Source organism: Camellia sinensis, chromosome 5, assembly GCF_055761805.1.
Source record: "Camellia sinensis isolate YWXY chromosome 5, ASM5576180v1, whole genome shotgun sequence".
NCBI classification, from domain to species: domain Eukaryota; kingdom Viridiplantae; phylum Streptophyta; class Magnoliopsida; order Ericales; family Theaceae; genus Camellia; species Camellia sinensis.
In genome coordinates this window covers 176024453-176046673 of record NC_138965.1, presented here as the reverse complement: position 1 = coordinate 176046673, position 22221 = coordinate 176024453, and the positions used below count along the sequence as shown (strand labels likewise).

At 39.1% G+C, this 22221-nt stretch overlaps 1 protein-coding gene across 1 annotated transcript; it reads right to left on the bottom strand.

The window, feature by feature from the left end:
* Positions 1–7969: 7969 nt before the first annotated feature.
* LOC114296664 (transcription factor KUA1) lies at positions 7970–10222 on the bottom strand. The gene is made up of 3 exons (XM_028240987.2): positions 9665–10222; positions 8743–8939; positions 7970–8489 (listed from the first exon to the last, which is right to left on the bottom strand). Exons 1-3 carry the CDS (start codon positions 9969–9971, stop codon positions 8142–8144), a joined length of 852 nt encoding a protein of 283 aa, XP_028096788.1. The 5' UTR covers positions 9972–10222; the 3' UTR covers positions 7970–8141.
* Positions 10223–22221: the final 11999 nt, after the last annotated feature.

Sequence of the window (22221 nt, the reverse complement as noted above, 5' to 3'; positions counted from 1 at the left end):
CCTAAAAACAATGATTTAAATGCAACCTAAGGGTAATTCCTAAAAACAAAACTAACTTAGTCGCCATTTGGCATTGACTCTTTTAGTTAGTTTTTTTGATTTGAGACTTTTTTAGTTTGGGATTAAAAAGTTTGTTGAGTTTGATTTTTTGGCTTTTTTGACTTTTATGAGAGAAAAAATGAAATGATTATTGTACAGGGGCAAATATTCGGTACCGCCCGTATTCCTTGCATCCAAGCTCCACTTCGATCCAATTAATCTGCGAGCACAACGGCGGTGAGCTACCTGGTGGCGTGTTGCCGGAAAATCCCTCCGACGGTCAAGTTAACACACACTTAGAGATAGAGAGAGAGAGGAAGAGAGTTTCTCTCACCAGATGAAGTTCCATCCTCAGCATGGGAGGCGTAGTCACGTTTACATACCTTCTGCGCGTGCCTCTGCATCCATTCGCCTATCGACGCGTGGACCTGCTCCCCTATCCTACTTTCCCACGTGTCAGCGCAAATACAGCTAAACACCACCTAACCAAACTGCCAAATGGCATTGGCGCGAACGGACAGCCCGGCGGCGCTACCCCATCTTCCTACGATCGTATTACTTCTAGGACATGCAATGCACCGAGCCGAGCTTCGTTATGATCGAGCTTAGCAGCCCCTCGTAATGACTGAGCACTTGCTTGGTTGGCCGGTCTGCGGAGGATCTTGTACGCCGATCTCAACGAGCAAACAACGCGAACTGGGCTAACAGAGAAGTTATCCCGGCCAAATTGGACTTGGGCTTTAACCGAGCGCATTGCACCTGGATTGCCCCAGTCCAGCTTGGCCTAAACATGCTCAGACCAATTTTAGCCCGGTCATTACCACGGCCCAAAGCCAGATTATGAAATCTCCCTCACAATTGCTCCTTAATTCCGTCCGTATTTGCGTGACCGAAATTACATTACAAGGCCGGTTTAGACTCTTTGCTCGGTGGTTCACTTTGCTCGGTCTAGAAACCTCAAAGTTGGCAAACAAAGTCAGCTCGTCAACTCGCTTCTTGGCGAGTAAAATCAGCTCAGCAACTTTCGAGGCGAACAAAATCAACTTGGCAAGGACCTTCAAAGTTAGCGAAAAAAGCCAGCTCAGCAACTTGATTCATGGCGAGCAAGATCAGCTCGGCAAAAAACTCTAAGGTCAGCGAGAAAGATCAGCTCGACGACTTTCTTTTTGACGAGCAAGATCAGCTCGGCAAGGAACTCCAAGGTCGGCGAGCAAGGTCAGCTCAGCGACTTTCTTCTTGGCGAGCAAGATTAGCTCGGCAAGGAACTCCAAGGTTGACGAGCAAGGTCCGCTCCGGGACTTGCTTCTAGGTGAGCAAGATCAGCTCGGCAAGGAACTCCAAGATCGGCGGGCAAGGTCCGCTCCGCGACTTGCTTCTTGGCGAGCAAGATTAGTTCGGCAAGGAACTCCATGGTCGACGAGCACGGTCTGCTCGGCGACTTGCTTCTTAGCGAGCAAGATCAGCTCGGCAAGGAACTCCAAGGTTAACGAGCAAGGTCAGCTCAGTGACTTTCTTTTTGGCGAGCAAGATCAGCTCGGCAAGGAACTCTAAGGTCCCGAGCAAAGTCCGCTCGGCAACTTGTTTCTTATCGAGCAAGATCAGCTCGGCAAATAACTCCAAGGTCGGTGATCAAGGTCAGCTCGGCGACTTTTTTCTTGGCGAGCAAGATCAGCTCGGCAAGGAACTCCAAGGTTGGCGAGCAAGATCAGCTCGGCAAGGAACTCAAAGGTCGGCGAGCAAGGTCAACTCGGCGACTTGCTTCTTGGCGAGCAAGATCAGCTCGGCAAAGAACTTAAAGGTCGGCGAGCAAGGCCAGCTCCGAGACTTGCTTCTTGGCGAGCAAGATCACCTCAGCAAGAAACTCCAAGGCCCGCGAGCAAGGTCAGCTCGGCGACTTGCTTCTTGGCGAGCAAGATCAGCTCGGCAAGGAACTCTAAGGTCGGCGAGCAAGGTCAGCGCTACTTTCTTCTTGGCAAGCAAGATCAGCTTGGCAAGGAACTCCAAGGTCGGCGAGCAAGGTCAGCTCGACAACTTGCTTCTTGGCGAGCAAGATCAGCTCGGCAAGGAACTCAAAGGTCGGTGAGCAAGGTCAGCTCGGTGACTTTCTTTTTGGCGAGCAAGATCAGTTCGGCAAGGAACTCCAAGGTCGCGATCAAGGTCTGCTCGACGACTTGCTTCTTGGCGAGCAAGATCAGCTCGAACTCCATGGTCAACAAGAAAGGTCAGCTTGGCGACTTGCTTCTTGGCGAGCAAGATTAGCTTGGCAAGGAACTCTAAGGTCGGCGAGCAAGGTCAACTCAGCGACTTTCTTCTTGGCGAGCAAGATCAGCTTGGCAAGGAACTCTTAGGTTGGCGAGCAAGGTCAGCTTGACGACTTGCTTCTTGGCGAGCAAAATTAATTCGACAAGGAACTCCAAGGTCGGCGAGCAAGGTCAGCTCGACGACTTGCTTCTTGGTGAACAAGATCAGCTCGGCAAGGAACTCAAAATTCGGTGGGCAAGGTCCACTCCGCGACTTGCTTCTTGGCGAGCAAGATCAGCTCAGTAAGGAACTCCATAGTCGACGACCAAGGTCCGCTTGGCGACTTACTTCTTGGCGAGAAAGATCAGCTCGGCAAGGAACTCCAAGGTCGCGAGCAAGGTCCGCTTGACGACTTGCATCTTGGCGAGCAAGATCAGCTCGGTAAGGAACTCTATGGTCAACGAGCAAGGTCAGCTCGGCGACTTGCTTCTTGGCGAGCAAAATCAGCTCGGCAAGGAACTCTAAGGTCGACGAGCAAGGTCAGCTCGGCGACTTTCTTCTTGGCGGGCAAGATCAGCTCGGCAAGGAACTCCAAGGTCGGCAAGCAAGGTCAACTCCGCGACTTACTTCTTGGCGAGCAAGATCAGCTCGGCAAGGAACTCAAAGGTCGGCGGGCAAGGTCCGCTCTGCGACTTACTTCTTGGCGAGCAAGATCAGCTCGGCAAGGAACTCCATGGTTGACGACCAAGGTCCGCTCGACGATTTACTTCTTGGCGAGTAAGATCAGCTCGGCAAGGAACTCCAAGGTCGGTGAGCAAGGTTAGCTCGACGACTTTCTTCTTGGCGAGCAAGATCAGCTTGGCAAGGAACTCCAAGGTCAGCGAGTAAGGTCAACTCGGCGACTTACTTCTTGGCAAGCAAGATTAGCTCGGTAAGGAACTCAAAGGTCGGCGAGCAACGTCAGCTCGGCGTCTTTCTTCTTGTTAGCAAGATCAGCTAGGTAAGGAACTCCAAGGTCGCGAGCAAGGTTAGCTCGGCGACTTGCTTCTTGGCGAGCAAGATTAGCTCGGTAAGAAATTCCTTGGTCGACGAGCACGGTCCGCTCGGCGACTTTTTTCTTGGCGAGCAAGATTAGCTCGGCAAGGAACTCCAAGGTTGATGAGCAAGGTCAGCTCGGCGACTTTCTTCTTGGCGAGCAAGATTAGCTCGGCAAGGAACTCCAAGGTCCCGAGCAAGGTCTGCTCGGCGACTTTCTTCTTATCGAGCAAGATCAGCTATGCAAATAACTCCAAGGTCGACGAGCAAGGTCAACTCGGCGACTTTCTTCTTGGCGAGCAAGATCAGTTTGGCAATAAACTCCAAGGTCGGCAAGCAAGGTCAGCTCAGCGACTTGCTTCTTGGCGAGCAAGATCGGCTCGGCAAGGAACTCAAAGGTCGGCTTCGCAAGGTAAGCTCTGCAAGGTCCCGAGCAAGGTCCGCTTGACGACTTGTTTCTCATCGAGCAAGATCAGCTCGGCAAATAACTCTAAGGTCGGCGGGCAAGGTCATCTTGGCGACTTTTTTCTTGGCGAGCAAGATCAGCTCGGTAAGGAACTCCAAGGTCGGCGAGCAAAGTCTGCTCGACAACTTGCTTCATGGCGAGCAAGAGCAGCTCGACACGGAACTCAAAGGTCGGCAAGCAAGGTCAGCTCCGCAACTTGCTTCTTGGCGAGCAAAATCAACTCGGCAAGGAACTCCAAGGTCCGTGAGCAAGGTCCGCTTGGCAACTTGCTTCTGGGCGAGCAAGATCAGCTCGACAAGGAACTCTAAGGTCGGCGGGCAAGGTCCGCTCGGCGACTTGCTTCTTGGTGAGCAAGATTAGCTCGGTAAGGAACTCAAAGGTTGGCGAGCAAGGTCAGCTCGGTGACTTGCTTCTTGGCGAACAAGACCAGCTCGGCAAGGAACTCCAAGGTCACGAGCAAGGTCCGCTCAGCGACTTGCTTCTTGGCGAGCAAGATCAGCTCGGCAAGGAGCTCCATAGTTAACGAGCAAGGTCTGCTCGGCAACTTGCTTCTTGGCGAGCAAGATCAGCTCGGCAAGGAACTCTAAGGTCGGCGAGCAAGGTCAGCTCGACGACTTTCTTCCTGGCGAGCAAGATCAGCTCGGCAAGGAACTCCAAGGTCGGCAAGGAAGGTCAGCTCGGCAACTTGTTTCTTGGTGAGCAAGATCAGCTCGGCAAGGAACTCAAAGGTCGGTGAGCAAGATCAGTTCGGTGGCTTTCTTCTTGGCGAACAAGATCAACTCGGCAAGGAACTCCAAGGTCGGCGAGCAAGGTCAGCTCAGCAACTTGTTTCTTGGCGAGTAAAATCAGCTCGGTAAGGAACTCCAAGGTCGGCGAGCAAGGTCAACTGGGTGACTTGTTTCTTAGCGAGCAAGATCAACTCGGCAAGAAATTCTAAAGTTGATTAAAACCATCAATAAACCTCTTGCCGAGTAAAATTCATCCGACAAGGAATTCCAGAGATAATAAAATCATCAACAAACCTCTTGCCGAGCAAAATCCGTCCGGTAAGGAATTCCAAAGTTGATCAAAACCATCAACAAACCGCTTGCCGAGCAAAATCAGCCCTGCAAAGAATTTTGATCTTTTCGTCAGAATGATTGTTAGTTGCCCATTGGACCGCACTAAATCCGCTTGGCGATGCAAAAATACAACAATTCTCAAGAAAATGGTCTACTTGTTTCATTGTGCCAATGGCAAAAAGGGTTACAAAAATAGAACTAAGAACATAACTTTAGATTGGCAGAGTTCGATGTTCTGAAAATGGATCGGCCATTTACATTCCGCGAGTTTTATGCCCCTTTTCCTCGGCCTTCTTACAAACGTCTTCCAAAAATTGAACTCCGTATATCTCTTCCATGGTGGTTTGCATGGCCATCATCTTGTCCTACTGCGTGAACCTTTCGCACTACTCTCTTATTCTCTACTACCGGACTTGTCGTCACGGTAGCTGCGGCTGCATCGTCTTTGACTCGGATGTGCTCATTAATGTGTTGCATGAGCAATTCCATGGTTGACGGTTGATTCATTGTGAGCAAGTCTCTTAGTCGATGTCTAACTGGAAGACCGCGCTTATACTGAGTGATTGCAAGGTTGGTCGAGCAATCAAGGATCTCGTTGAAAGTCTCCCAATACTTAGTGTTATACGCCTTCAAAGAGTCGCCTGGCTTCATCTTTACTATCAAAAGATGGTCAATTTCCTTGGGCATTTTGGCATTTGTCTTAAATCTGGTGACAAATGCCTCTGCCAACTGTTGCCACCCCTCGATGCTTTCCTCCGGCAGCCTCTCGAACCATTTTAGGCCCAACTCGCCCAAACTCAATGGAAAAACAAGGCACATGAGCGCATCGTTTCCCCTGTGCCCAGCCATAACCTGTCGGAAGTGGCTTACGTGCATATATGGATCAATCTTTCCGTCATAGAGCGTGAACTTTGGTTGACGGAACTCGGGGGGGGGGGAGCGATGTGTTCTTGATCTCTGTGGAAAAAAGGGTGGCACTCAGCCTTGCCAACTCTCTGTCTGGTGGTGCGTGTGCCGCCAAGCATGGTTGTGGCATGACGACCTTTTCACTGGCTCGCCCTCTAGAGACCAACTGATGCAATGCAAGCACCCTCTGCGCCTCCTTCCGGTGAGCGCGCTCCCCCAACACATCCCTTAAGTCTTTCGAACGGTCGGAGCAAGAATACCTCGACGCCGTCGTCGGGCGTGAGGAGTGGTAACTGCTGTCCTGTGTGCGAGATATCGTCGCCGGTGCTACATAGTCTCCTAGCTCTGAAGCTTTTCATGACAGAGAGTGAAGGGGTGCGACGTCTATCAAGACTACCGGAATGGCGGGAATGGGTGTGCTCACTGTGGTTTCCCACTCTAGCAATGCCCTTTCCTTTCATCTGGCGACTCATGGCCTCCATCTCCGTCGCCATTTTCTTGATGATGGTATCTTGGTCTCTCAGCTTGTTTTCCAAGTGTTGAGTGTGTGAATCTCGCCGTTGGTGACGCTCTTTTGGAATGACAAAGCGCCCAAAACTCCTTGCGCGTTTGTCTCGCGCATCCCTGGGAAGTCCTTGTGCGGAGGTCTCCAAATCAGCCATCGTCGGAATGGCAGACAGGCCATCTCTGAGACAAATGGACTTTGGCGTGATGCCGTCGATGGCGTGTAACAGAATGTTGTCGTGGTTCGCCATAAAAGATGACCGGAGAAGCTTAGAGGACAAGGTTTTGTCTGTCGAATTCCCACAGACGGCGCCAATTGTACAGGAGGCAAATATTCGGTACCGCCCGTATTCCTTGCATCCAAGTTCCGCTTCGATCCAATTAACCTGCGAGCACAGCATTGCCGAAAAACCCCTCCGGCGGTCAAGTTAGCACACACTCAGAGATAGAGAGAGAGAGGAAGAAAGTTTCTTTCACCAGATGAAGTTCTATTCTCAGCATGAGAGGTGTAGTCACGTTTACATACTAGATGAAGTTCCATCCTCACCAGAGTTTCTCTCACCAAATGAAGCCCCCGGCCCGTGCCTAGCACAATATTGTCTGCTTTGGCGTAAACCCGCCTCACGGTTTTGTTCCTCCCCCACTGAGGAAAAGGCCTTATGTTGGGTAGAGGAGGCAATTAGCTTATAAGGTGGGAAAGTAGTCTCTCACTGACCGATGTGGGATGTCCCCGCACAATTATGGTTTAGATATGACATTTCATCTTATTGACTTATTTAGTCTATTTTATCTTTTGTACCTTTTTAACCCAATTAAGTTAGCCAAATGACAGCTTTAGTTTCTTTTGTGTTTGTTTTTTTGTTTTGTTTTTTTTCCCTGCAGTTATTGCCGTGAACAAAACCATCAGTTCTAAAGAAATGAAAGTTTACCTAAAAATCTATTAATTAAAGCTCCAATTCAATGTGATCTAGTTGAAAAGGAGACAAAACTAGTTAAGTTAGGTATAGATATGGTGGTGTCTTCTTTTATTTGTTGAAGGTGGTAAGGTTGGCAATGTTACCAAAATGAACATGTTGAATTCTTTAATCTCTCATTATAATAATAATTGCACTGGTTTTGCCTCTTATACACTAATTACCACAAGAGTAATATTATATAAATAAAAAATATATATAATTTTTATTTTTATTTTTATACAGAATGATAGATATGTCTGTATTGTAAGCTTATCATTACAAAATAAAGAATCCATTAAGATGTAAAAATAGTTTTTCCCTTGGTACAATGGTTTTGGCCTATAGCTTAATTAAATGAACACATAAGTATATACCAATGTAAAACAAATTAAATTATTCAAATTCATACTCGACTTGTTAAAAAAAAAAAAAAAAAAAAAGTTAAGATTGACTTCTTCTATAAACAAAACAATACATTTAAAACTCGTGAAATTTTTAAGTTAAACTTAAATAACTTAATATACTTGACTTGAGAAGTTATGCACAACATAAAAAACTAAATTACTTGAGTTGCGCTAGTTATCGGTTTGATTAGTTCTTTTGAATATTGACTCGAAAGATAAAATAAATTAAATTTGAACATATTTTAATACTTGTTAAATTTGAACAATCTATTACCCGGCTCGATTTGAGTTATTTACAGCCTGGCATTTGATCCATGTATCAATCAGTACTGATGGCTACTTCTGTAATCTCTGTTATGGTATTCAACAACAAATCTGTTCATTCAAATTAGAAAAGAATATATATATACTGATACAGAACATACATATTATTAACTGTTCTGTTAATCCCATAACTAAAATAACATGTTCTCTGATCTAGTTGAGCTTGGAGGCTTAAAATGACCTCAAAATCATAATTTCAGTGGTTTCAGATAACGCTAATAGGTCCGATTAGGAGGGGACTAGATGATGATGATTTTGTTTGATCTGTTGGCCTTGGAGCTGCCAGTTTGAGCTCCAAATCAGGAGCTGAATTTGCAGAATTAATGGGCTTTGTTTGAATTGTTGCAGCAGCTGATGATTTCAGCTGTGAATTGGGTGATCCAAACAGCCACCCAGGTGATGATTGAGAGCAGTCAGTTTCTTGAATGTTGTGGGAGATGAGAGGCAGAGTGGTAAGATGATGTTGAGCTTCATGGTATGAGCTTTTCATGCTAAGACACTGAGCAAGAATAGCATCACTTGGTTTGGAATCAGAGTTGTTGCTACTTGAAACCTGTCAATTGTGAGGCAGAGATTTTTATTTATCTATTTAATTTTTATCAATGTTTCGTAGTCATATATCAAATCTATATAGAATGATGTGTCAAATTGATAGTCGTTCATTTTAAACTAAAAGGCCTGTGAAAATAACTTCATATTTCAAAACTGTCATCGACACATCATTCTAGTATGCCATATTTTTTTTTTGGGGTACAAAATTTTTGTTTGCAAATCACTTTCCAGGATTATAGGGAGGAGAATAATACCATGTCGAAGAGGCTTGAACGCCGCTTCTTCTTGTTGAGGCTTGCCTGCCGGAGAAAATACTTTTGAGCATGACTGGCAACTTGGGTCGGAGTCCTTGTAGTCACATAATTTCTTGAAATTCCTCTCCAGTCACCCTTGCCTAGCTTCTCTAGCCCAGACAGAAATGTCCGGTGCTCCTCCTCCGTCCATGGCACTCCTAATCATCCATCCATAAAAATATGTATTGAATATGAAATACCACAAGAACATTGGAAATTTGGGAATTGGAAAATATGAGAATCGAAGAACAATTTTTTTGGGTTCAGTTGTAGATCGGAGTGTGATAACTCAACTCAAAATTAATGGTCAAGAAAATGTGAGAAGTATAGGATGTTAAATTGGGGTCATTGAAGAGCAGACACTAGCATAGTACTCTGGATCCATGAAACCGTGAATAACTCGAGAAAGGGTGGTTTGGCCTAGCGGTAAAATTTGTTGTTAGTGGTGAAACAGGTTTTTTTTTTTTTTTTTGGGTGAATTTGTGAAATTGGTTCAATTCACAGAAATAATCTTTAAAAATGAGGATAAGACTATATACATCTTGCCTTGCTTTCTAGGATAACCCATTTTAATCTAGGATAAATTGAGGGACATATTTGGTGGAGATAAACAAAAGCATTTATGTGATGATTATGTGAACCAAAAGAAGAAAGAAGAAGATGATTATGTGAACCAAACCCCCTCCTTCTTTCTCCTTCCAAAAGGAAAAGAACCCAAAAAGAGAATAGAAAGAGACATCACATGCATGATACTAATATAAAGCTCCACATATACCATAAGAGAACAAACAACTAGAACTATTATTTTTCTTCTCAAAACTACCAAAAATCCATTAAAAGCCAGTCATGTAATTAAAAAAAAAAAAAACAGAAATTTTCATACCCTTCTTTCTTTCTTGGCTATGACCTAAGAGACCATCGGAGAGATAACCGATGGAGCTCTTATCTGAATTTTCATGGATGGAAACTCGCGAAGAAGACAATGAAGACGAAGGGGATGGCGATGATGACGAAGACAAGCAATCCATGCTGATACTCTTCTTCATCATGGCAATAGAAGAAGATGAAGAAGAAGACAAGTCAAGTTGCACTCCAAAGAGCCTTAGTCCACCAACAACAGTAGCTCTATAAGCAGTGCATGTTCTTGAGTTATGACCTATGTTTCCACAATGTGAGCACTTTCTTCCCATTTTTTTTTTTTTTTTCAAGTTCACAAGCTAAAAATGGCCGACACCCTCAATACCCACATCCACAGAAGAGAGAGAAAGAGAGAGGAGAGGAGAGGAGAGGAGAGAGAACTGGAAAAATAATTAAAAGAAGTATGTTTGGTGGTATATATGATGATGTGTTCGAGGTGGGGTTATTGAAAATGGATGCACACCAAGAGTTGATGATTGGAGATTGGACAAATTTTTTTTTGGGTTGGATATTTTTCCAACTTGAGAGTTTCTTTTTCTTTAACTAAAGAAAGCAATTAATTGTAGTATATAGGTTGTCTGAGAAAAGTTAGGGATTATGAATTTTTTTTTATAAAAATGATCATGAAAGATTTATGATTCTTTAATTACCTTAATTAGTGTGTGGTGTTTTATTCTAAGTGTAATCTAAGGGTCACAAAATTTTCATGATTATTTTTATGAAAGTTTTTCATGATACTTAGTATTGCTGGTTGTCTAGGATGAAACAAATTAAGAAGAGAGAAAAAAAACGAAAGTGATGCAAGTGGGATATATTTTTCTCATGAGTTTGGTTAGTGGCAGTGAAAATGGGGGACCCCCCATTTTTGCCTTCTTATTACCATGCATTGCATGTGGTGGTATATACAAACATATACATACTTTAAAAAATATATGCTGTTTGTGAATTACGGTGTCAGTACATACAAACATAAACTTCTTGTACATATCTCAAGTTAAATATCGACTGATTTGTATTCAATTTTTGATCTCTTGACATTTGTATCTCTTGATCGATTTAAATTCTTTTCATTACATGATTAAAATGAGAATCATAGATATTGACTGATTCACGATACATATCAACCTAAATATAATTGATTCGGTTAATTCAACTATTATAAAACTCTTTTTTGTAGTGACAGTATAGAGAATTATGTTATTCGATTCTTGATAAGTATTAATCGATACTTCTAATACCATTGTATCATGATAGATATCAAATTATCTTCTAATATTACTATTTAAAATTTTGATTAATAATCAAGGACAGGAGGGGGGGACGTGTGACTTAACAAAAGGGACAACAAGTAAATTATAGAAAATGACTTAGAAAGTTAATGTTGATAAACCAACAACACTTTCATAGGAAAATCATTAAAACCATGTCCTTGATTTCAACATCCAAAGATTTGAGAAACAAGAGAATAGAATATTTGAGGACAATTTTGGTTTGAATACTTTAAATTTCCTTGTTACTTCCAACCCAAATTTTACGAAGTAAGATTCTGTATGATGAGTCAATGAATATGTCCAAAATGTTAAAAGCCCCAAGACAAAATATAATCTTCAATGATTTGCAAAAACAAAAAACTCTACCTATGTCCTATCAAATTGTCATCCATAAAGATAAAAGAAGAAAAGCTCAAAACATCCAAAAAAACCAGTGGACCAAAAGCCCAAAACATATACCATTTCTTTCTGAGAAAATTCAGATTGGTTCTTGCTTGCTTAGGTAGGTTCATCACTGCTGTATTAGGGTTCCTTGTGGGCCCATTGTCAGATTAGACAAATTATAGTTTGACAATAATCATCTTTCACCTTATCTATCTAGAGGGCTACTTTGGGAAGTAAGTTATAATCCGCTTCCCAGATTATATCTCACTTCATCTCTCACAAAAAAGTTGTTTATAAGTTGCTTATAAGTTACTTTTTATCAAAAAGTTGATTATAACCATCTTTTCAAAATAGCCCAGAATCATCTTTCAAATCAAATACTGTAAAAAATAAATAAATAAACAAAGAAAGGAAAAAAAAAAGGCAATTTACAAATATAATTTGTTTATTGTGTCAATTTAGTTGCTGTAATTTTAATTATATAAATTATATTGTTTAATTTTTTATATTGTGCCAATTTAATGTCAGTAGTTTTAGTTATATAAATTTTGTCCTTTAATTTTTTTTTTTATATTATGTAATTTAATTCAATTGATAATATTTGTTCAAATGGTCAATTTTAAAAATGCATAGACTATTTTAATGATTTTTTTTAAATACTATTATACCCCTAAGTCAAATTACAAGGGAGGGGGCGCAGGGAGAAGTGGAGAGGGGGTATCGTGGAGGGAAGGGAAGGAGAGTAGACAACAGGAAGGGAAGGGAAGGGAAGGGAATTAATTGATGTGTCCAAAGAAATAGAATAACATTCAAATTTGGGAATTAGATGTCCAAAGAAAATGGATATCCAACAATACTTTTGGGAGGCACGTAGAGGCTTTCTTATTTTAAATTGGAGGTTAACCCCTTAACTATTTTGAGAATAATGTATAAATTATTTTTAATTTAATTTCTTAAAAGATATTATCAATTAAATTAAATTGACACAATGTAGAATATTGAAGGATAATTTCAATGTAATTGAACTATTAAAATTAAATTTACACAAGAGACAATATATCTATGAATGAAGGATGTAATTTGCCCAAAAATAATTACAAACTACAATTTGAGATCTAATATATGTTAGTTTCTTAAATTTTGGATCTTGAATTAACGAAGAGTAAGAAAAATAAATACTTTACTTCATTTTCATCCTGTCTTTTTCCTTTTCTTTTCATTTTGCTACACAAATCCTTCACTCCAAGCATAACCTATGTATGGTAAACCACTGACTTTTAGAATAGATATTGTTGTCATTAACAAAATCTTGGACTGAATTAATTAAAGGAGAAGACAGGATTGTTTCCCATATATAAGTAAACATTATTCTTGTATGTCAATTGATAGATGTGGACTGAGATATAAATTATTGGATGGATATCTTCCACTACTATTTTTTTTTTCTACATCTTAATTAATGGTTTATTGCTTTGGCCAACTTGTTAAGGATTAGTAGTTACTCGTTTTTATAGTATCTGAAAGCCAAGTTGAGGTGTTTTTTTTTTTTTTTTTTTTTTTAATGTGCTCATCTCTGTTAAACTAGAAAAGAAAACACCTTCATTTCCTTATTTCATTTGGACCCATTTGGCATTATCATAGAAAGGAATCTTCACATAAAGAATAAGAAAATTATTTGAGAAATGAATAAGGAGCTGCTAGGATGTCACAATTTTTTCGGGGGCTTCGTCTTAATTAATGTATAGATACATGTAGTTCTTTTTATTTTTTGTTTGATCGGCAAAAAAGGGGTATATTGATATATCAATATAATATAACAAGGTAAAGAGAGATACATCAATAATAGACAAGAAAGGAGGGAGACTCTATCAATGCTTGCAATATACATCCCAAATTGGTTGACACCTATAAGCAAGCAAAACAAGCGCAATCCCTTTACAAACACAAAGAAAATAGAATCTCTTTACAAACACAAAGAAAATAGAAGACGATATGCCAAACTAAAACACTAAAACAACTACCTTAAAGTAGCCACAACACAAGGGAGATCAAGAGGTCAAAGAATAGGAGGTTGCTTCTTTTTGGCTTTGATAATCCGATCTCCAGAATATGGAAAAGGAAGTCATGAATGGTGCGTTGGAAAAACTAAACAAGATTTATTGTCACAATAAAATACTAAACTAATAATAAATAATAAATAACATATAAATATTATTATTAGAGAGAAAAGTTTAGAGAAGCATGCATGGTGGTCGAGACATGTAGCTTGTACTCTCCTTAGGAACGATACATCTCTTTTTGCACCGAGTTGAATGGTGCTTGTCTCCCAAAATACAACGACCTTTGAAATCCCTTGTGTGCAGAACAATGAATTTCACGAACCTTAAATTGCCCAACATTCACTTGTAAACTCAATACAGTAAACTCACAAAAAAAGAACATAGTAGAAGAAGAGGTGAAAAAAGACTTATTTTCTATGTGTTTTGAAACAACGTTGAAATTTTATTAATATATACAATTAAGTAACAATAAATTGTTAGATAATGTCTCAATGGGACCACATAATTAAATGTGGTGTTATCATTTATAAGAAGCCTACAATTTAAGTGATTCAATTTAGTTAATAGGCTTAAGGGTATATGTGTTATGGACCTAATGTGTAGATACTAGTTGTATAATTTCTATTTCTATGAGGGGCAGAAATAGAAATTAAAACATATTGGTTAAAGTTGGTTTTCATTACCTTTCAGTTTTAAAACCAATAATAATAATGGTTAATTTATTAGTTTTTATTACCTTTCAGTTATGAAACTAATAATGGTTAATTTATTGGTTTTTATTACATTTCAGTTATGAAACCAATAATGGTTAATTTATTGGTTTTCATTACCTTTCAGTTATGAAAACCAATTACAACCTTTAAAAGGTTATGGTCCCTATTCCTTCCCAAGAGTGAAAAAACAAGAATACTGTTTTGTTTTCTAAATCCTCTCAAGGAGAAACATAAGGCACATAAGGGAAAGGATTAGAAGGCTCTAACAAAGTCAATATTAAGGTTTTATTGACAATCAGACGCTTCCGTTTAACCGTTCATCAATGGATTCAGGTATGTCATTTTGTCTTGATCTCTTGATAATACACATGGTAAATGATCCAAAGTGTAAGGTTTATGTTCTGAAATTTTATGTTTACAAGTGGTATCAGAGCCAACATATCATGTGTCTTATCAGAATTGATATGCTTTATTCATTCTATTTAGTTTCCTGGAATCAGATTCTGAATTTTCTTATGGATGTAAATTCTGTTTTTTCCTGTTTTGTTCTGTGAAAATGACAATCTATTTTCTGGCATTGTAAAATGATTCGGTGGATTCAGTTTTTTTTTGACCCGTCAATTCTATTTATATATGTATATATATAATTGGAATTGCTTCAGATTATATAACATATACGGGGTCACAAATTTAGAAATCTTTAAATTTAATGTAATTTCATACAACGTCTACAGAAATTTAATTTTCTAACATTCTCAATATAAGTCAATTCAAACAAGATGTCACAAAAGTGATCTCTCTTGTCTAGATTGTTTTATATGGAATGTTTTGATGTTCATGTCTGTGTATCTCATGCGGGTATTTATCGGTCCAAAGACATGATTAAAACTTGGCAGAATTACACACACATTTTGTGGTGATAAACATGTGCCAATTGTCAAGAAAACCTAATGTGAATAATAAATCCATCAAAAGATAGATTTGTTATTTGACATAACTTATTGTCAATGTTTGATCATTACAACAAGAATACCACTTACAGTTAATATCACTACCCAAAGGTTTGGTATTAATGTTGTGCTAGGTATCTTGAGATGTTGTCATTTTTTTATTTAGAGATTATCTGTTTGGTAACTTAATGTGAGCATTCCTTTTATTTTCTTGTCTATTCAGCTTTAATGTCGACTACTTCAATCTCTGCCAACATGAACAATGTTCCAATGTTAAATGGAACAAACTTTAAGTACTGGAAAGAGAACATATTGATTGTTCTCGGCTGCATGGACATAGACTTGGCATTAAGAATGCCAAAACCGAATGCTCTCACTGCACAAAGTACTCCTGAGGAAACTGTGTACTTTGAAAAGTGAGATCGTTCTAATAGGCTAAGTCTTATGATCATGAAGCGTGGGATTCCAGAAGTTTTTCGGGGTGCAATAACAGAGGATGTTACCGTTGCCGGTGAATTTCTTTCAGAAATTCAAAAGCGTTTTTCTAAAAACGATAAGGCTGAAACAAGCACGCTTTTAGCAAGCTTGATTTCAATAAAGTATAAAGGCAAGGGTAATGTTCGCGAGTACATCTAAAGCTCGACTTATCTGATGATTTGCTCGTGCATTTAGTTCTCATCTCTCTTCCTGCACAATTTAACCAATTTAAGGTCAGTTATAACTGCCAGAAGGAGAAATGGACTCTCAATGAGCTAAAATCATTTTGTGTGCAAGAGGAAGAGAGATTGAAGCAAGAAAGGACTGAAAGTGCTCATCTGGCAAGCACCTCCAAGCATACGGGCAAAAGAACGCATAAGGGAAAGGAAGTTGCTATTCCTCAGGGTCCGGAACCAAAGAAACAGAAAGTGCAGGATGGTTGTTTCTTTTGTGGCAAGCCCGGACACAGAAAGAAGGATTGTGCCAAATACGTCGCCTGGCGTGTAAAGAAAGGTACATTTCATGTTTTGGTCTGTTCTGAAATAAATTTAGCATCAGTACCAAGAAACACTTGGTGGGTAGATTCTGGTGCTACTACTCACATATGTGTTTCTATGCAGGGTTGCCTGAACTACCGAAAGCCAACTGATGCTGAAAGATACATCTTTGTGGGTGATGGCAAGTCGATAGAAGTGCAGGCAATAGCGCACTTTAGATTATTACTGAAAACTGGTTATTATTTGGATTTATTAGACACTTTTGTTGTACCGTCCTTTAGACGGAATTTAATTTCTGTTTCTGTATTGGACAAATTGGGATATTATTGTTCTTTTGGAAATATGAAGTTTAGTATGTCTATTAATTCCAATGTTGTTGGTACTAGTTTACTTAATGTGTTTGATAATCTATATTTGCTCGAAACTATTGCATCTTATAATGCAACCTTGCACGTGGAATCACGAGGTACAAAGCGTAAATTAACTAAGGAAAATTCAGCCTCATTATGGCACAAACGCCTAGGTCACATCTCTAAATCTAGAGATGAGCGCCTTGTGTCTGATGGAATTTTGGACTCTCTTGATTTTTCAGATTTTGATGTCTGTGTTGAGTGTATCAAGCGAAAACAAACCAAAATAAAGAAATATGGTGCCCATAGGACTACAGATGTCTTAGAATTAATTCATACGGACATTTGTGGCCCATTCCCTATGGCGTCTTGGAATGGTCAACATTATTTTATCACATTCATAGACGACTATTCCAGATATGGGTATCTATTTCTTATCCATGAGAAATCACAGTCTTTGGACGTATTCAAAAAATTTAAGGCCGAAGTTGAGTTACAACTCAACAAACGGATTAAAAGTGTCAGGTCTGACCGTGGTGGTGAATACTATGGCAGATATGATGGATCAGGTGAACAACATCCAGGACCGTTTGCAAAATACCTGGAGGAATGTGGAATCGTCCCACAATACACCATGCCAGGATCACCTATCATGAATGGTGTATCTGAGAGACGAAACCGGACTCTTAAGGATATGGTAAGAAGTATGATCAGTCATTCTACTTTACCAGAGTCCCTCTGGGGTGAGGCTCTAAAGACAACAACTTATATCTTAAATCGGGTGCCAACTAAAGCAGCTGCAAAAACACCTTATAAGCTTTGGGTTGGGCGAAAGCCTAGTCTAAAACATTTGCATGTGTGGGGATGTCCTGCTGAGGCGAGGCCTTATAAACCTCATGAACGAAAATTGGACTCTAAAACCATTAGCAGCTACTTTATTGGCTATGCCGAACAATCACGGGGTTACAAGTTTTATGATCCCACAAATAGGTCAATATTTGAGACGGGAATTGCAACATTTTTTGAGGATGTTGAGTTTGGGGAGAGAAATCCAGTTAGAGATATTGTCTTTGAGGAGGAACAAACTCTACAACCTCAACCTCAAGAATTTGTGCCATTAAGGCGATCCACCAGAGAAAGGAGATTTGCATTTTCAGATGATTATATTGTATATCTCCAGGAACATGAGGTAGAAAATGGAATGTCGAAAGATGATCCAATCAACTTTCGTCAAGCCATGGAAAGTTCCAACTCTCATAAGTGGATAAAAGCCATGAATGAAGAATATAAGTCTATGCAAGACAATAAAGTTTGGGAACTTGTCTCATTACCAGTTGGTGCGAAGCCCGTAGGTTGTAAATGGATATTTAAAACCAAAAGGGATTCAAATGGTAATGTGGAGAGGTATAAGGCACGTCTTGTAGCCAAAGGCTTTACTCAAAAAGAAGGAATTGACTTTAAAGAAACTTTCTCTCCAGTTTCTTCGAAAGATTCTTTTAGGACAATTATGGCGCTTGTTGCATATTTTGATCTTGAGTTGCATCAGATGGATGTCAAAACAGCTTTTCTTAATGGTGACATTAAAGAAACAATTTATATGGTGCAGCCAGAAAACTTTGTGTCAGGAGACCCAAAGAATATGGTTTGCAAATTGACTAAATCCATCTATGGACTCAAACAAGCTTCTCGTCAGTGGTACTTCAAATTTCATCAAGTTCTCACTTCGTATGGTCTTGAAACTAACGTTGTTGATGAATGTGTGTATCACAAGTTCAGTGGGAGTAAATACATATTTTTGGTTTTATATGTTGACGACATATTGCTTGCCACAAACGATATAAACTTATTGCATGACACCAAGAGATTTCTATCTAAGAATTTTGAAATGAAAGATCTTGGTGATGCTTCCTTTGTATTAGGAATCGAAATACTCCGAGATCGTTCTCGGGGTATTCTGGGATTATCACAAAGGAGCTATATCGAAAAAATACTCATTAGATTTGGCATGCAAAATTGTAAATCAGGTGAAACCCCGGTTGCTAAGGGAGACAAGTTTAGTCTCAGCCAATGCCCGAAGAACAGTCTTGAAATTCAAGAAATGCAGAAGATTCCTTGTGCCTCGGCTGTAGGGAGTCTAATGTATGCTCAAGTATGTACGCGTCCGGATATTGCGTTTATAGTTGGCATGTTAGGCAGATATTTAAGTAATCCTGGCATGGATCATTGGAAAGCAGTCAAGCGTGTTATGCGATATTTACAGAGAACAAAGGAATATATGCTCACATATAGGAGATCGGATAAGTTAGAGGTCATTGGATATTCCGACTCCGATTTTGCTGGATGCCAAGACAGTAGGAAATCCACATCAGGCTATATTTATCTGTTAGCTGGCGGAGCAATTTCTTGGAGGTCTGCAAAGCAGACGCTCATAGCTTCATCCACCATGGCTGCAGAATTTGTAGCATGTTATGAGGCATCAAACCAAGGGATATGGCTTCGGAATTTTGTCACTGGGTTGCGTATTTTGGAAGGCACTGAAAGACCACTTAAGATATATTGTGACAATAAGTCTGCAGTTTTATATTCCAATAACAACAGGAGCTCGACAAAATCAAAGCATATTGATATCAAGTTCCTAGTTGTAAAAGAAAGAGTGCAGAGTGGACAGATTTCCATAGAGCACATTGGGACAAACTCCATGATAGCGGATCCACTTACGAAGGGACTACCACCCAAGGTCTTTCATGAGCACACTGCTCAGATGGGTGTTGTTCTATTTGAGAACATTCTGGTTTAGTGGGAGTTTGTATTTATATTACTGCTTTATGTCAGTTTTGAGTTTTATCTATGTAATTAGATTAATTTCTGCAGAAATGAAGTATTCAGTTTATTACGCTCTGTTACGTATTGTGAAGTATTGATCTCAATAAAGTTAAGTAGGACCAGTTGGAAATAGGCATGTATGGATCACATCACATGTAATTTCCATGCTACGCATCCATGATTGATCTATGTCATTTAGCTGTATTAGTATACGTGACCATTGGTGGGTCGAGTTACGATTGATGTAACGAAGACCGCTTTGATCCTATATTAATATAGTTAATGGACAAGATTGTTTGGATACCCTCAAGTTATGATAACAAATTTCTGAGCTCACTAAAGTTAAGCACATTTTTCAGGATACATATGTGGTCCAGTGGGAGATTGTTAGATAATGTCTCAACGGGACCACATAATTAAATGTGGTGTTATCATTTATAAGAAGCCTACAATTTAAGTGATTCAATTTAGTTAATAGGCTTAAGGGTATATGTGTTATGGACCTAATGTGTAGATACTAGTTGTATAATTTCTATTTCTATGAGGGGCAGAAATAGAAATTAAAACATATTGGTTAAAGTTGGTTTTCATTACCTTTCAGTTTTAAAACCAATAATAATAATGGTTAATTTATTAGTTTTTATTACCTTTCAGTTATGAAACTAATAATGGTTAATTTATTGGTTTTTATTACATTTCAGTTATGAAACCAATAATGGTTAATTTATTGGTTTTCATTACCTTTCAGTTATGAAAACCAATTACAACCTTTAAAAGGTTATGGTCCCTATTCCTTCCCAAGAGTGAAAAAACAAGAATACTGTTTTGTTTTCTAAATCCTCTCAAGGAGAAACATAAGGCACATAAGGGAAAGGATTAGAAGGCTCTAATAAAGTCAATATTAAGGTTTTATTGACAAGCAGACGCTTCCGTTTAACCGTTCATCAATGGATTCAGGTATGTCATTTTGTCTTGATCTCTTGATAATACACATGGTAAATGATCCAAAGTGTAAGGTTTATGTTCTGAAATTTTATGTTTACATAAATTAGATATTTAGGAGATATTATAGAATAACCCAAAAGACTAAGAGACTAATATTAACGTTATAAACTAATTCTTAAAAAAATGCAAATATCAAATAAAATAACATTAAATAAATTAAATTAAATACAATTTTAAAATTACAAAATAACATGATGAAGCCGGAGAACCCCAAATTTTCTTGGATCCAGAGACAAGCCTGAATTTTCACATCTTCAATGAGTTTTTCCCAGCACACTTGGACTTGGTTGAATGTATACATATATATATGTTGGACAATTTTCACTCTATTTAAAAAATAAATTCTATTGTGTACTTAACAACAAACAGAATACAGAAGAAATAATGAAAATGAGAGAGATTGTTTGATTACAAAAATCAAAGCAGTAAATAAATAAATTAAAAAATAGATTTTTATTTTGTTACATAAACAAAAACAAAATCTAATATAAATAAATAATAAAACAGAAAAATAAATTAACAACTTACTTTATTAATTTCTCGAACAAAGTTTTGATCAAGTCCAGTATTTAACATTGTGTCCTTAAAACAGATTCGTCATCTCCACGGTGTTTTCAGATTGTGGGCGTCTATCTCTCAAGATAAAATGATCAACGTGAATAGTAGCAGCACTACACACTATTCACACAACGAACACACTAAGTGTTTACACTCTTTCTTACAAGGAAAATAATGCAGCAAAATATAAAGAGAGCAAGTAAAACTTGAGACAAAAATTAGAGTGAAAAAACCAAATGAGAGACTGCCTATTTATAGATGGAATGATGGCCTTTCAGTTTGAATTCAATAGGTATGGCACCTGTTCGGATAGATCTGGTTTGATTTTCAAACAGACAAAAAACTGTTTTGGGTTTGAACAGATTCGGATCTGTTGGACAGATAAGGAATTGTATAGAAATTCTGAAGAGGTGCAAACAGATTTGAATTCAAAAATTGAAATTAAACTGGATAGATTTTCAGAATTAATTTTGAATTCTGAACAGATTTTATTTTACTAAAAAATAAAATTAAATTCAAATGTTTTTAGCCCCCGGATAGCCCAATCCAACCTCACACCACGCACCCGTGCCCAAGCCTAGGCCTAGGCCCAGGCCCAACTCACCCGATTGACTGGCGGCGATGCGCGTGTGTATATTTATTTTTGGGTCCAATGGGTTTAGCCCAATTTGTCCATAACCTCTTCCTTCTACAAACTTGGGGTGCCCCTTGGGGCTCTCCCTAAGTTACAAATCCATGCCTTATAAACCCACATAAGTTTGCCCACCAAACCAATGTGAGACAAGCCTTAAACCAAACCTTAAGAAATTTCCACCAAAAACTCCATTTCCATAGAGCTCACTTTGGCTTCAATTTCCTATTCAACCGATAATGGTTTTGAGCAACCAAATATACTACGTGAATCACAACGCGACATAGAACGCGTTACCACTTAGACCCGCCAGCTTTGGCGCATGGGTTCTTCCTAAAGAATAGACCAAAGTTGAGAAAAAATCATATTTTTCAAAACCATTTCTAACAAGGGAAATTTAGCTATAAATCCCCTTTACCTTCCTTTCATTGTTAAAAGGACTACGAAAAAAATTATATTTTCTAAACCCCCTCATAATTATAAAGTCTTGCATAAAGGACAAAATTTATTATTTAAATATTTTATTAGACTATTATACCCTCAACTAAATTTTCTCACCTTCTCCACCCACTCTCTTCCCACCTTCTCTGCTCTTTTACGAGCTCTCTGTTATGATTCTCAACATTCTTCGATCTCCTCCTACACCAATTCAATTTTCCGATCACTCTCCGGCGGTTCATACGTCGCTGCCGATGTCTTCCTCAAGGCGGTGGAACATGATCGAAGCCTCAACCAAGCAAACGCACAAACAAATTCTCTCTTTTCCTTCTCTCTTCCATTCCTAGGGTTTGGATTGGATGCGT